General features: G+C 44.2%; 2 protein-coding genes and 1 long non-coding RNA gene across 4 annotated transcripts in view; 1 reads left to right on the forward strand and 2 right to left on the reverse strand.

The window, feature by feature from the left end:
• RABEP1 (rabaptin, RAB GTPase binding effector protein 1) overlaps positions 1–644 on the reverse strand; it is an 82,887-nt gene extending 82,243 nt beyond the window's left edge. The window contains exon 1 of the mRNA XM_061605415.1: positions 409–644. Within this exon, the coding sequence (XP_061461399.1) occupies positions 409–451 (43 nt within the window). The 5' untranslated portion in view covers positions 452–644. The remainder of the gene's footprint in view (positions 1–408) is intronic.
• Positions 645–5,124: 4,480 nt separating this feature from the next.
• IFT22 (intraflagellar transport 22) lies at positions 5,125–11,773 on the reverse strand. Of its 2 annotated transcripts, XM_061605421.1 has the most exons (5): positions 11,425–11,763; positions 10,036–10,115; positions 8,595–8,684; positions 5,435–5,637; positions 5,125–5,331 (listed from the first exon to the last, which is right to left on the reverse strand). In XM_061605421.1, the coding sequence occupies exons 1-5, from the start codon at positions 11,461–11,463 to the stop codon at positions 5,183–5,185; spliced, it is 561 nt and encodes a 186-aa protein (XP_061461405.1). In that variant the 5' UTR covers positions 11,464–11,763; the 3' UTR covers positions 5,125–5,182. The 2 variants fall into 2 exon arrangements, with proteins under 2 accessions (XP_061461405.1, XP_061461406.1); XM_061605422.1 differs by lacking the exon at positions 8,595–8,684 and having other exon boundaries at positions 11,425–11,773.
• On the forward strand, positions 11,236–14,266 carry LOC133374446 (uncharacterized). Its single transcript, XR_009759897.1, has 2 exons — positions 11,236–11,783; positions 13,170–14,266. It is a non-coding gene; the product is annotated as an uncharacterized LOC133374446 (long non-coding RNA).
• Positions 14,267–15,099: the final 833 nt, after the last annotated feature.

The following is a 15,099-nucleotide window of genomic DNA, read 5'->3' on the forward strand; positions in this document are numbered from 1 at the left end:
TAAATAAGTGGCAATTAAAAAGACAGGGCAGTGACAGAGGTAAGAACTTAACGCTGGAGAGGGAGGGACATTGGGGGAAGAAGCCACTGTGGGGAGCGGGTCTGCAGGGGGCCAGGACCAAGTCGGGGGCCCCAAGAGAGAGGGGGGGGAGAGAGGGGGTCCCTCCTCCAAGAAAGGAGGGGGAGGGAAAGGAGGAGGTGAAAGAGAGAAAGGGGGAAGGGGGCCCTCCCAGGGGGAAGGGGGGTCCTTCCCCTTCCCCCCCTCCCGCCAAAGCCAGCCTCGCAACCTCCCTGCCCTGCACGCCCTCCGCCCGGCCATCTCCCCACGCACACCCCCACGGCCGAGCTAACCTCCGCAGGCCGAGCCCGCCGGGACTTCCACCCCCTCCCTTTTTTTTTCCTTCCTCACCGTCGGTCGACGACTCTGCCGGGGTCGCCCCAGGCTGGGCCATGAGGATGACTGAGCCAGCTCACGCCGAGGCCGGGCCCGCTACGTCAGGCGAGGAAAGCGAGGCAAGCGCAGCAGCAGCAGGAGGAGCCGCCGCCGCTGCCGGCCCTGGGCTGCCTCGGCCGCCTCATCGTGACAGGCGAAGGGGCGGGGCGTGAGGGACAGCTCCGCCGCGCATGCGCACGAGAGAGCGAGCGAGCGAGCGGGCCGACTGAGGGGAGGCCGCCTCGCGCGGAAACGCGTCAGGGGCGCCGCCAGGAGCCCGCGCTGGGCGGAAGCTGTGAGGTCGGTCGCCAAGAGCTCGGGGTGTTCGCGTGTTATACGCACTTACACGCACGGCAGGCAAATCAAAACCCAGGTGCAGATGGACCAAAGGGAAAAAACGGTTGAGGTGTGTTCACACGTTATACGTGGCAGAGAAATCAAAAGCCGAAGTGTAGATAGATGGAGAACAAAAAGACAGAGGCGTGTTTACGCACGTTGTGCATGGCAGGGAAACCCCCAAGTGTAGATGGACAAAAAAAAAACTGTTGAGGAGTGTTCACTCACGTTATACATGACAAGGAAATCAAAACCCCGGCTGTCGATGGGCAAAGAAAGCTGAGGGGTGTTTACACACGTTAAACATGGCAGGGAAATCCCCAAGTATAGATGGGCAAAAAATTCCTGAGGGGTGTTCACACACATTATATGTGGCAGGGAAATCAAAACTCTAAGTGTGGATGCACAAAAAAGTGAAGGGTGTTCACATGTTAGTCTTGAATACATTGAAAGTTCAACTGCATTCAAACAGAAACTGTATTCGAAGACCACCTGGTTTCTGATTTCTCTTTTTGCATGGATTTTTGTTTGTTTGCACTGCCTTCAAGTCGATCCTGACTTATGGCGACCCTATGAATAGGGTTTTCATGGTAAGTGGTATTCAGAGGGGGTTTACCATTGCCTCCCTCTGAGGCTGAGAGGCAGTGACAGGCCTAAGGCCACCCAGTGAGCTTCGTGGTAGTGTCGGGGATTCGAACCCTGGTCTCCCAGGTCGTAGTCCAACACTCTAACCACTACACCATCACAATAATTAGAGTTGTGTTATCAACGCATAGCCTACAGTGTCCATTTCAAAACAGATGATGCTGGGCGTTGCAACGTGGTGGGCAGGGGGTACATCTATTTTCAAATGGACATACTGCGGTGTAACTCATAATAAATCTGCAATAAGCTTTCAGTCTGGATTGATTCTACATCCTGCTTTCCACTAGGGTGGATATGGTTACTTGATATGTCTTTGAAAGCCCTCCCTCTGATTAGGTTAGCCCTGTCTTTTCCTCCCCACCTCTACCTCAGGTGAATAAAGAAAGAAATGGCAATTGCTGTCTTGGTATATGCCCATCCACAATGTCAAGAAGCGCTTTTCAGGGGCGAAAAATATGTAATAGATCTAAAGTGTGTGGGCTACATAGAAAAACCAAGTACTCAGTCTCCATTGATTCTAGAGTAAAACGTGTATGGAGACTAAGGCTTCCACTTCTGGTTTGGAGGCAAATTTTGGTTTACGAAAACCATAATCTTTCCAATTTGGGCACCACAGCAATCTATGGTTTGTCCAAACAAGGAAGAGAGGGAAATAAAATCTGCAGAGGTGGGGAGGGGAGAGGAAGTGCACAAGACCGAAATGGATCTGTCTCTCTCCCCCTCTTTTTGAAGCTCATTTTAAAAATGGAATCTGAATTTAACGGAAACATCTTACAGCAGTGATGGGTACCTGTAGCCCTCTAGATGTTGTTGGATTACAGTTGCCGTCATCCCTGACCATTGGCCATGCTGGCTGGGGCTGATGGGAGCAACACCTGGAGGGCCAAGGCTCCCCCTCTGTTTTAAAGCAAACTTTTCCCCATTTATTAACTCTTAAAAATAACTCAGAACAGAATAACAGAAGGGCTAGAAAAAGAGGAAGGCCAAACAAGAGATGGATTGATTCCATAAAGGAAGCCACAGACCTGAACTTACAAGATCTGAACAGGGTGGTTCACGACAGATGCTCTTGGAGGTCGCTGATTCATAGGGTTGCCATAAATCATAGTCGACTTGAAGGCACTTAACAAAAATAACTCTGATCTCTTTTTCCAACACACTGGCCACAATCCAAAACACGCAGTTAGGCTCACGTAGGCCCATTGACATCAACAAAACGTTTGGCAAAACATGGCTTCTTGTTGTGTCAATAGAGTAACTTTGGATGGAATGGAATAAAGGTGCAAATAAAAATATTGCCACATCTCCTCGGTAATTATTTTCACACCAGATTAAACTAGCCTGCCACTTTTTCATCTTCAGTGCTCTTTCTTCAGGGTGTTTTCCTGTCTTCCAAACCCATTTCTTCTTCTGCAAAAGATGGTTTCTACGCAGGCCACTAAATTCACATTTCAAAAGATGTATGTTTTTCTTTTAGAGAAGAGTTGCAGGCAGTCTGAAAGGGGGATGACTGCTTGTGAATGAAGACTAGGGACAGAAGGATCTGACAATTTCAATTGTCTCAGGTTCTTATTTGTCCAATTGTAAATTCAGTTCTCCAGGTTTTTTTAAAAAATCCTCCTGAAAATTCTATTTTTGACTAATGTACACATTTTTGCAAGCAGTTTCTCCTAATGCATTTTTGTATGTTATTTTCATGAAGACATTCATTTTTAAGCACATTTTCCCTGAACATAAGCATTTTTCTAAACATTGGTTGGAGAACTGCATGCTTTCTCCATAGCATATTTCAGATTCTATCAATGTTTTTAACACAAGAAAATGTCCTTTACCTTCACGGTATATCACAGGCTTCGGTAGAGGCATCTCACAACAGTATGAAAAACAAAACTGAGAATCTTAACACAGGCAGCTTTCAAATGAGATCTTGAGTATGTGTGTCTGTTTCAATTTGTTGTCAATACAAGCAGCATACTTGGTGTGGGGGGCACTACCAGTGTTTGTATACACACATCTGTATGCTTTCCATCTACTCTGTTGTCTTCTGTTTTAACTTTTAAACGCCTTCTGAAAACCTTCTAGGCTTATACAGGCCATAAAGAAGATCTCTTTTTGCAAAAGTTGACCTTTGTTTTTACCGTATTTTTAATGTTTTTATTGTATTATTGTTATTATTTTTTACATTTGCATACCGCCCCATAGCCGAAGCTCTCTGGGCGGTTTACAACAATTAAATATGGTTGTAGTTACTTAACTTGTGGCAAACCACTTTGGTGTCTAACAAAACAGTGGTATACAAATGTATTTATAAATAAATAATTCCGATAAGAGGAAAGAAATAGCATTGTTTTCCAATGGTTCTTGCAGAGATTTTCAGTTGCTTAAAAATGTCTGGAGGGAAGAGTGCTCTTGCACTCAGGTCCCGCTTGTGGGCTTCCCATTGAGGCATCCGGTCGGCCACTGTGAGAACAGGATGCTAGACTAGATGGGCTGCTGGCCTGATCCATCAGGGCTCTTCCTATGTCCTGATGTTCTGACAATGGGCCTTTGCTGCAGCTGTGTTGCAGAGGAAACACAACTTGTGGTGCCCTCAGGAAACATTGCTTGGGGTGGGGATAGGGGCTTATCACAAGGGACAGGGCTTTCTCCGTAGCAACACCCTAGCTATGGATGTCTCTCAACCAAGATGGCGGCAGAGGCTTCAGTCCCTTACAGAAACCTCGGCCGCCATCTTGATTGATGGCAACCCTGCGTGCGCAGTGCGCACAGCCACAAAGAACAGCAGAGAAAGGTAGGTGAAGCAGGGGGGATAGCAGGCGGCTCAGAAACTCCTCCTGTCCTGCGATAAGCAGCTCCTGCCACGGATCGCGGAAGGGGAGCAGAGGGCCCCCGGGCCAGTGCCCCACCTGGCCGCCCTTTAGAACTGGCCCTGACAAGAGACAGGCCTTCTCAGTAGCAACACCCTAGCTATGGATGTCCCTCACTGTAGGGTAGGGATGACAGAGAAATTCAATTCAGTCCACAGCATTCATAAAATTTAAAAGCAGAATCCATCAAATTCACATTTTCCAAAACAAGGTGAAAACCAAAACACAGCCATTCTTCAAAATCCGCACTTACTCAAATTTTGCAATGCTATGCAACCAAACTACGTCTACGAGAATGCATATGCGAGGGGAAAAGGTACACAGAAATGAACATACAAGTGGGAATGACATCAAAAACGCTTTATATTCAAATAAAATTGCTTGCAAAAACCACATGCAAAATATGTTTAGTAGGAGAAATTCACATTAAAATGCTGAAGAATTTTCACGAGGATTATGTTTTTTTTTAAATTCACAAATTGCTGGAGAAACCTGAAGAACTGAATTTAAAACTGGGGAAATGAGAAACTGAGAGCACCAAAACTGATGTATTCTTCCATCCTGAAATTGCACACTTAAAAAAAAAAGCCTGCTGCCCACCACTGGTATGTGGGCCCCAGAAGGAACATAGCTGTTGTGCTGAAAAAAGTATCCTACCTCTGATTAAGCCAAGAACCTTTCATGCATACCATATATTCCACAGATACCACAAATAAATCCAGTTATTTCTACATTAAAAAAAATCTGTACAATTGCATGTTTAGGTATGGCCATGAGGAGTCAAGCCTTTTTTAAAAAAAACAAAAAAAACAGGTAAGGTTGAAAGAGAAAGACCAGATATATCTTTGTGTGTTTCAATGGGCAATTCTTTTAATTTCATCACTACAAGATTTGTCATGCTTCTAAGCAATAAGCAACATCTCCTCTCTCTCTTGGTTCTCATTCACCAAGTTGGTAACGCCCTTGAGGTACTTCACAAATTCCATCCGGACATCTTCAGGGTCTTCTTCAAGGCTGGAGTGTACCAACTGCAGCCTGTTCAGTGGTGGAGCTTTGAAGTTTAAGAGGCAAAGCATTAAAATTTTTGCTGTTTGTCGACAAACACCCAATATACTTTCTGATAAGAGTTTGGATGCAAGGCCTAAGGGTCTTACGCAAGGTGAAATTCTCCGGGTCTGTCGTGCAGCCTGGCTTTTGATGCGCAATGAGCAGGCACTGGCTTTCAAGCAACTGCTGCTGTTGGACAAAACAGGAGTACCACATTTCGATTTCCTTCACATGACTGGGCAAGTCTGGATTGAAGATGATGACAACCCCATGGGAATCTTTCATCAGTGCTGGCCAGCAAGTCTCAAATCTGGAAGCACAACAGAGAAACAGCATGGCTGGAAACACCCTAACTTTTTTTTTTTGCTTAAAAAACCCCCACGTTACATCATTTATAAAAATATTTATATACAACTATTCATTAAAAAAATCAAAGCAGTCTACAACACATAAGCACAAAATAAAACCATATACAAACATTTAAAAATCAGAAATCATTAATTATCGCAGAAAGAAATTGTCTCAATTGCCTGCATAAGCCTGATAACACAGAAAAGTTTTCAGCAGGTATTTAAACATCAGTGGTCCACGCATTGATAACCTCAAGACTCAATTACTGTAACGCATGTTATGCGGGGCTGCCCTTGTATCTGGTCCTGAGGTTGCTACTAGTGCAGAATGCAGCGGCCAGACCGTTGTATTTATCTATCCATCTAGAAAATTCATAACACACTTAATCAAAGAGCCCTCTAAGCAACCTACAAAAGAAACTGTAGATCACAAAGCAATAAAAAAACAAATATAGACAAAACCATGACCACTGAAACACGGATAAAAATAATCAGTAAAATCTGTAAAGCATATATATATATACACACACACCCCAAAAGTATATCCCTAAGCCTGCCAAAACAAAAAGGTTTTCAGCAGACTACTGAATCAATATAGCGAGGGCTCCTGTCTAATGCCAATATAACTCATTCTGAACTGGAGCCGATGGCCAGAAGTATTCTCTGCCCTAGACATGTGAAGAGCCAGAAAAAAAATGGAAAAATTAGGGGGAAATGGGTTTCCCCTATTTCCCTACCCCCCAATTTTCAGAGAAAACGCAAGAAAACTTTGCTTCAGGAAAAAATGGCGTGTCCCCCCCCCCCCATATCTTCCATCATCCCACTGGGCCTTCACATCTCTACTCTGCTGTGAGCATGGTCCCTCTGGAGAGCAAACCATCACAGTCCCCTCAACTCACAGAGCAAAGTAGGCACTTCCCTAAGCACAATCATCTATCCCTTTGGGATTCAAAGCATACCCAAACTGCTCCGCAGTAATCAGACTTTCTTGAATCGCTCAGCACAGGATAATTACTAGCTCAAGTGGTCACCACAAACAAGGCTCTGCATGCATTTGTTCAAGAACCGTCTCAAGATTTCTTTGTGCAAAAATGGCATTTAAGTTATGCCTTCGTACCTGGAAATTTAGAGGTTCTTTCTGTACTGAACAGAAAAGGATGAACACTCTATTCCTGCTCCCTTGGGCAGAACATCAGCCTTGCCCAGAGCAAAGATAATAAAGTGATCCTCAGCTGAAGCCACTGTGTGGTGGTTCTGCCTGATTCCCATTTATTTATTTATTAAATTTATATCCCGCCCTTCCTCACAGTAGGAGCCCAGGTCAGCAAACAAAAACACTAAAAACACTCTAAAACAACATAAAAATAGACTTTAAAATATACTAAAACAAAACATCTTTTAAAAAATCTTTTTTAAAAAGCTTTAAAACATCTTAAAAAGTAATTCCAACACAGATGCAGACTGGGACACAGTCTCTTACTTAAAAGGCTTGTTGAAAGAGGAAGGTCTTCAGTGGGCACCAATAAGATAATAAAGATGGCACCTGTCTAATATTTAAGGGGAGGGAATTCCAAAGGGTAGGTGCCACTATACTAAAGGTCTGTTTCCTATGTTGGGCAAAACGGACCTCCTGATAAGATGGTATCTGCAGGGGACCCTCTCCTGCAGAGCATAGTGATCGACTGGGTATGTAAGGGGTAAGACGATCTTTCCGGTAACTGGTCCCAAGCTGTACAGGGCTTTGTACACCAAAACTAGAACTTAGCCCGGTAGCCAATAGGCAGCCAGTGCAATCCTTTCAGCAGCAGGGTGACAAGTCGGTGATACCCTGCCCCAGTGAGCAGTCACCACATTTTGCACCAGCTGCAGCTTCCGGACCAACCTTAAGGGCAGCTCCACACAGGGCGTATTACAATAATCCAGCCTGGAGGTTACCAGTGCATGAACAACCGTGGTCAGGCTATCTCAGTCTAGAAACAATTACGTCCTTCCCTGTTCTTGTTGATGTTTCCCAATACCAAGTATTTAGTGGTATACAGAACATATATGTTTGACAGAAGTGAAGATTGAGAGTCTCTGGGACTTGCATAGTGTTGTGTTGCAGAAGAGCTTCAGATCCTTTTTCTCATACTGTTAATCTACAACAGAACATCATAGCAGTTGACTGAGTCCATGCACAAGGAGATGCCCTTCAACTAGAGGCCACTGCTGAAGACTTTGTAAAGTCAAAACATGTTTGGCAGGTTACTCAAAATATACCTTTTGTAACCATCTTCTGGACTTCAAGGGTTCAGGCTGTCATACCTTTGGATTCTTTTGCTGTGGTGTAATTAACATTTGTAGGTCATTTTCAGTCAGCACAGCCAGATTATTTCAAAACCAAGAAAAGATCAATAATGTATTGAAATAAATTTTGGAAGCATCATGGAAAGGTTGCAGAATCATTCAATAATGTGAAGGGGGCAATATTTTTAGATTTTACTTATGGGGAAAATTGTTCATAGTTTTACAAGAGCCATCAGCAATAAAAAAGACTACCTTGTTTATTCATCCCAGGTGGTTGCCATTAAACCATTTTAAATCTTGGCCCACAGAGTATTTAGAGCATATTTTCTTCTCAGCTTCATAAATTGACTCCCGTCTCCATGGTGTAGAAGTCTCCGGAGACACAGCAATAGTTATCTCTGGTTATTTCAATTCAGACATCACATCAAACCACTATTAGCACAAATGAACCACACGTTCATACTACAGTTTGTAATTGTGGCTTGCCAGCTGATTGCAAACCATCGTTTGTTAACTCAGCCATCATGCCCAACCACACTTAAGCTTCCTTAACCATGATTTGGTGCAGTATCTGAAACTGAGCTGACATAATGTTGAGAAAGCTGGCAAGACAGACAAGAAATCCACTTACTTTTGATCCCCTCCACAATCCCACAGTTCAAACCGACACCCTACTCCTTTTCCATTCCCACCGATGTGTGGCTTCTCATATTCTAGGATCCTAAAATTTTAAAATACGTATTTTATAGAAATAAATACAGCCGGCATTCTGTAGCCCTACTTGAAGGATGGAACTCATCTTCAGATGCCTATTCTCAGTTGGTTAATAGTTTCTGTGTGTATATTTTGTGATTGCATGTTCATGCATTTAAGGCTGTCATCTTAATGTCACTAACTGGGAACAAGCCCCATTGAATTCAGTAGGACTTACTAATGAGTAGACACAGTTAAGACTGTGCTGTTAGTCTTGTAAGCGGCGTGCCCTGAAAGGCACATAAAAAACAACTTTAAAATGAATAAATAAAATCAACCCTCCTAGTCAGTGGCTGGTTTAAAACTCTCACAGCCCACAATTCCATCCCACCAGTGCATTGGCTTAGGGTCCATCTGCACTATACATTTAAAACTGGATTATACCACTTTAAACAACCATGGCTTCCTCCAAAGCATTATAGGAACTGTAATTCGTAAAGGGGGGGGCTGAGAGTTGTTAACATACCCCTATTCCTCTCACAGAGCTACGATTTATTTATCTATTATTCAACTTCTTGTGGACCTCCAGCTGTCAATGGACTCCCACTCCCATCAGCCAGCATGGCCAATGGTCAGGGATGATGGGAGCTATAGTCCAGCAACACTCCAGCCAAAGTGAGGGAGGCCTCCAAAGTGCGAAAGCAGCAAACAGCAGAGAGTTGAAAATGAGAACTTTTTACTGCAGCCCAATGTAACTGGTTACCATTTATGAGATACCAGATTGTTATTTACACAAGATTGCCCTTGACAAAGGGTTGTACCAACACCCAAAACACAATAAAATCTTCTCATTTTCACCTCTCTGCTGTTTGCTGGTTAGGCACCTTGGCGATCTCCCTCTCTTTGGCTGGAACGTTTTTGGGTCCTTCCCTCCTTGCTTTTTTGCATCTATAGTCCAGCAACAGCCAGAGAACCACAGGTCTGTCACCCCTGCTGTACAAAGGAGAAGACTCCTCTGAAAACCTCCCTTTAATATTAGGCAGGCGCCATCTCTGCTATTTTTTCAGCGCCTTTTGAAGACTTTCCTCTTTCAACAAGCCTTTTAAGTAGAGACCTATCCCAGTCTGCATCTGTGTCAGAATTGTTTAATATGTTTTTTAATAATGTTTTTAACCCTTTTTAAGGTTGTTTTTTAAAATGTTTTTAATGCTGTTTTGTTTTAATGTATTTTAAGGTCTTTTTATGATGTTTTAAAGTGTTTTTAGCGTTTCTGTTTGCCGCCCTGGGCTCCTACTGGGAGGAAGGGCGGGATATAAATCAAATAATAATAAATAAATAAGAGATCCAGATCTCGGCAGAGCAATTCCATCCAGACTCACCTTACTCCGTGTGTCGGGAGATAGCTGCCAATGCCCTCAGTGCTCTCGGACAAGAAGTTTGCCAAGACCGACTTTCCAGCCTGTCACAAACGAACACAGAAGGAAGATGACAAGAAACAAGATTACCACCGTCAGGAACACGCTGGCCTCAGGGTATGGTCTGAGGGCACAGGAGGTCACCACCTTGCTGCTCAGCAAGTCTGGGTCTACTCACTGCCTGGACGGGAGACCACAGCATATATGCCACCTTGGGCTCCTTGGTGAAAGAAAGGTGCGATATAAACACAAGGATAAATAAATAGCTAAAAATGTAGGAAGCGACCTTCTACCTATTCAGGTCGTTGGTCCACCTAGCTCAATGTTGTCTGCACTGCCTGGCAGTGGCTCAGGCTCTCTGACAGGGGTCTTTCCCAGCCCTGCTTGGGGCTGAACCTGAGACTTTTTGCACACAAAGCAGGTGCTCTACCACTGATTTAAAACCCCGGTTTAAAGCAAAGCAGGAAAAAGAGAAAAAAAGGGGAGAACCCCAAGATACTAGAAAAATATTTTATTCAAGAGCCCAACGCGTTTCAGCTACTATATACAGGCCTTCATCAGGGGCTGTAAATGTAATCAAATAGCAGGGACAAACTGCTTTAATAACTGAGCACAGAAAGTTATTATACGCCAGCTATTGTGAGTTAAAAAAAATATATAGACAGATTCATTATGTATGGTTTTAATGTATATGTTTATTAATGCAGTTTATCCCTGCTGTTTTATTATATTTACAACCCCTGATGAAGGCCTGTATATAGTGGCTGAAACGCATTGGACTCTTGAATAAAATTCCCTTTTTTTCTTTTTTCTGGCTTTGGATATGCACTTTCATCTGTTAAAACAAAGCAGGACTGGTCTTGTGTCCTGCTCCTGAGCATGCAAAGCATGCCCTCTAACCACTGAGCGACGATTCTTCCCCAATAATAATAATAATAATACACATTAATCAGAACAACCTAAGATAGGCAACAATATATACCACAGTGTGCCTCCAGCCCCTAATAACCACGCTGTAGGTGAAGGTCTAACTAATAGTTATTAGCCAGGAGTTTAGCAGAGCCTCCATGGTCAAAGGCAGTGTACCCAAGTACCCAATGTTTTAGGCAACCCTCAGGGAATGGGTGTTTCCATCATCTCCTGGTCATATAAGGTTCCCAAAGGCATTCTGCTGGGAGTAAAATGCTAGATCCCTATCCTTCCTGGTTTGCCCTAATCTGGAAAAAAAATTAGGTCGAAGTTTTGCGTGAGTATATTTGCCGGGTGGTTTCGGCTAACGGCACTTTAACGTTTGGTGGAGACGATTGGGAAACCGTGGAGAGAGGGGTCTCCCCTCCTCCCAGGCTCACTCACCTCGATGGGGCCGACGAAGAGGATCTTCACTTTCAACATCCCCCTTTCGGGCGAGGCCGTAAAAGCCTCGGCCTCGCGTAGAAAGCCAACCCCACACAAGGACCGAAAGGGCGCCCCGAATGATGCGACCGAGTCCGCCCAAGCGAGCTATGTGACGTTGCTAGGCGCGGTTGCTAAGGGCGGAGAGAAGGGGATTCTCCCCAACTGAGCTGCGTATGAAAGAGAGAAGGATCTGCCCTATCACAGCCGGACATTTCCTCCAGATGTGCATAATAGGATCGCGTCCTCTAAAAGCCCCACATCCTTTACGGGTTTACCGATCCACAAGCCGCACTGTGTTCAATCGGGCTTATTTCCAGGTAAGTGGGAAGAGAATTCCAACCTTAAAGTTACACCTTGTGTGTATTTACTCACAAGAGTAAGCCCCACTGGCTTCAGTGGGGTTTACTCCCAGGCAAGCATGCATAGTAGGATCATATCATTTTAAAGCCCAATCCTGAAAATGTTTACTCACAAGTAAGCCCCACTGCATTCAGTGGGGTTTACTCCCAGGCAAGCGTGCATAGTAAGATCACATCATCTTAAAGCCCAATCCTGAAAATGTTTACTCACAAGTAAGCCCCACTGCATTCAGTGGGGTTTACTCCCAGGCAAGCGTGCATAGTAAGATCACATCATCTTAAAGCCCATCCTGAAAATGTTTACTCGCAAGTAAGCCCCATTGTGTTCAGTGTGGTTTACTCCCAGACAGATTGCACTCTTCTAAAACTCAAGCCTGAGAATGTTTACAGTCCCACTTGTACTGACACCTTTTCCCGCCTCTCACCTCGGAACAGGAGTAAACCTCTCCTGGGAGCACAAGAGGGGTACAGCAAAGCTGCATCATGTCTTGATGAAATTGCTTTGTTGTGTATTTTCATTTGGTGTGGTATATAAATTAATACATATCACCAGATAAAGTCAGCGTCTGAGCGTTTTTTCTGTTTGTGCCCCATCCCAAGAGACGGGGTTGGCGAGAATGGGCCTCATCCCTGTATAGCACACCAGGGACTCCTTTTGGGTGATGCAATTCACAAGTTGAATACATTTATTTATTTATTTATTATTTGATTTATATCCCGCTCTTCCTCCCAGCAGGAGCCCAGGGCAGCAATCTAATATCTATGGTTAATATCTAATGTAATATCTACATTGAATATCTATGATTGGTTACAGTCCCAGACTGAGGAAGGTTGGTACACACAGGCTATCCAGATCTCAAGTCTGCCTACCCCTGATTTGGATGGCATCCGACAGAACGTAAGAAGAGCCTGCTGGATCACGCCAGTGGCCAACCAGATGCCCAGGGGAAGCCCAAAAGCAGGACCTGAGTGCAATAGCATATTGTGTGTGGGTTTGGTACAGCAATTGCCGATATCAAATTCACGGCCCAACAGTAGCACCTAGTGGCGGAACAGACTGAAATTTCATTTCCTCTTTCTCTCTTGCCTGTAACTTTATATGACTGACAGGTTTTCACTCTATCCTCTCTGGGGACCGCTACCAGTCCCCTTCTGTGTTCTGTTTTCTGTTAAAATGAAATCTGAAACCACTTTCCCCCTTCCTTCCTCCCACCACATTTTCTGGCGCAGTGCGCAGGATGCAAGATTGGTTGCCGTCTATCCCAGTCTGGGTGGGCTGCACACTTCCTGGTCTGTTGCGTTCAAACTCCCAGGATACACTTATCTCTTTTTTTCTTTTAATAGGAGTGAGTCGGCTGTCTGGCGACGGGCAGTGACCTCACTGGATTTGATAACCTGACAGAGCTTGCCTGTGGAACTCGATACAGCCTGAGAAAGAAAAGTTGTGTAAAGTTCAGCTCCAAAGCGGTCTGCGTCGTTATTTACTTCCGGAGCCCCTCATCCATCAACCAGACTCCCTTGGTGCACTCACATTGGTGGGGGGCGACAGAGATGGCAGAACAGGAGGACCTCCAGTGTCAACTCATCTGCAAAAAAAAAATCAAATCCTCACCAAGAATATTATTATCGTTGTCATGCGTAGCATTGGTTAACCCTTTCCTCCTCCAGCTGCAGCCCCCCAAAAAACTGCCGCTTTTTTTTTAAATGACAATTTGGCTCCAATTGAAGATCTTTTTAAAAGAAGTAAACAAATCTAATTGCTGTGTTGGGGCAGGACTAAGCACAGATCCACACCATACACTTAACACACTTCCAGCGCGCATTTAAAGCACATGACTTCCCCCAAAGAATCCTGGAAACTGGTTTTCCCCTGCACAGAGCTACAGATTCCCAGCACCCTTTGCAGACTCCACATCCCATGATTCTTTGGGGAAATCCCGTGTTTTAAATGTGCATTGGGTGTGCTTTAAATGTATGGGTGGATCTGTCCTTAGAGATCTCAGTTTAGAGATGTGAAGGCCCAGAAGCACCCCCCTCCACCAGAGAAAACTGGAAAAATTGGGAGGAAATGGGGGGAGGGTTTCCCCCCCTAATTTTTCCAGTTTTTTTCCTGGGTCTTGACATCTCCATCTCAGTTTATAGCAACAGGCCTAGGGGAACCCCAAGATTTGCAGAAGCACTTTTTATTTTCTATTTTTAGGGGGGGGAACCCCTCTAGCTAGGGAGAGGGAAACCACCATAACATCCAAATACCTACGTCATCAGTGAGCATAACAAACCAACATCTAAAGATGCCTAATGCTTTCACCTGTCAGAAAAACAGTATTGTTTTCAGAAAGGCACCGTTAATTTCCTGGAAGGGCTCCACGTTTGATCTAAGGTTTAAGAGTGTTTGACTAGGATTTGGTAGACCAGATTTCAGACTCCCCCTAAGCCATGAAGCTTGCTGGGAGACCTTGGGCCAATCACAGTCTCTCAACCTAGCCTACCTCACAGAGTTGTTGTGAGAATAAAATGGGGAGGGGAAAGTTTCATGTACGCCACCTTGAGTTCCCTGGAGAAAAAGGATATAAATGTAATCCTAAAATAAAAATGAAATATGTCTTATGATTTCTGTTTTGCTTGATGAAAGGTATAGTGATAACTTGTCAAGGATTATCAATATTTTGGCACAGTCATTAACGAAAATGGAGACAATAGGCAAGAAATCAGAAGAAGGCTAGGACTGGGGAGGGCAGCTATGAGAGAACTAGAAAAGGTCTTCAAATGCAAAGATGTATCACTGAACACCAAAGTCAGGATCATTCAGACCATGGTATTCCTGATCTCTGTATGGATGTGAAAGTTGGACAGTGAAAACAGTGGATTAAGAGAAAAATCAACTCATTTGAAATGTGGTGTTGGAGGAGGGCTTTGCGCATACCATGGACTGCGAAAAAGACAAATAATTGGGTGTCAGAACAAATTAAACCAGGACAATCACTAGAAGCTAAAATGATGAAACTGAGGTTATATTTTGGACACATAATGAGAAGACATGATTCCCTAGAAAAGACAATAATGTTGGGAAAAACAGAAGGGAGTAGAAAAAGAGGAAGGCCAAACAAGAGATGGATTGATTCCATCAAGGAAGCCACAAGACCTGAACTTACAAGATCTAAACAGGGTGGTTCATGACAGATGCTCTTGGAGGTTGCTGATTCATAGGATCGCCATAAGTCGTAATTCACTTGAAGGCACATAACAACAACAACAACCCCAAAAGAATGACAGG

This window comes from Rhineura floridana, chromosome 21 (assembly GCF_030035675.1).
Source record: "Rhineura floridana isolate rRhiFlo1 chromosome 21, rRhiFlo1.hap2, whole genome shotgun sequence".
In the NCBI taxonomy this organism is placed as follows: domain Eukaryota; kingdom Metazoa; phylum Chordata; class Lepidosauria; order Squamata; family Rhineuridae; genus Rhineura; species Rhineura floridana.

Excerpts from the sequence above, each read along its gene's own strand:
- IFT22 (XM_061605421.1), bottom strand. The coding sequence starts at position 11,463 with ATGTTGAAAGTGAAGATCCTCTTCGTCGGCCCCATCGAG. Across the intron at positions 5,638-8,594 it reads GATTGTGGAGGGGATCAAAA|ATTTGAGACTTGCTGGCCAG; the intron begins GTAAGTGGATTT and ends TTGTGCTTCCAG. Across the intron at positions 5,332-5,434 it reads CCCGGAGAATTTCACCTTGC|CTCCACCACTGAACAGGCTG; the intron begins GTAAGACCCTTA and ends TAAACTTCAAAG.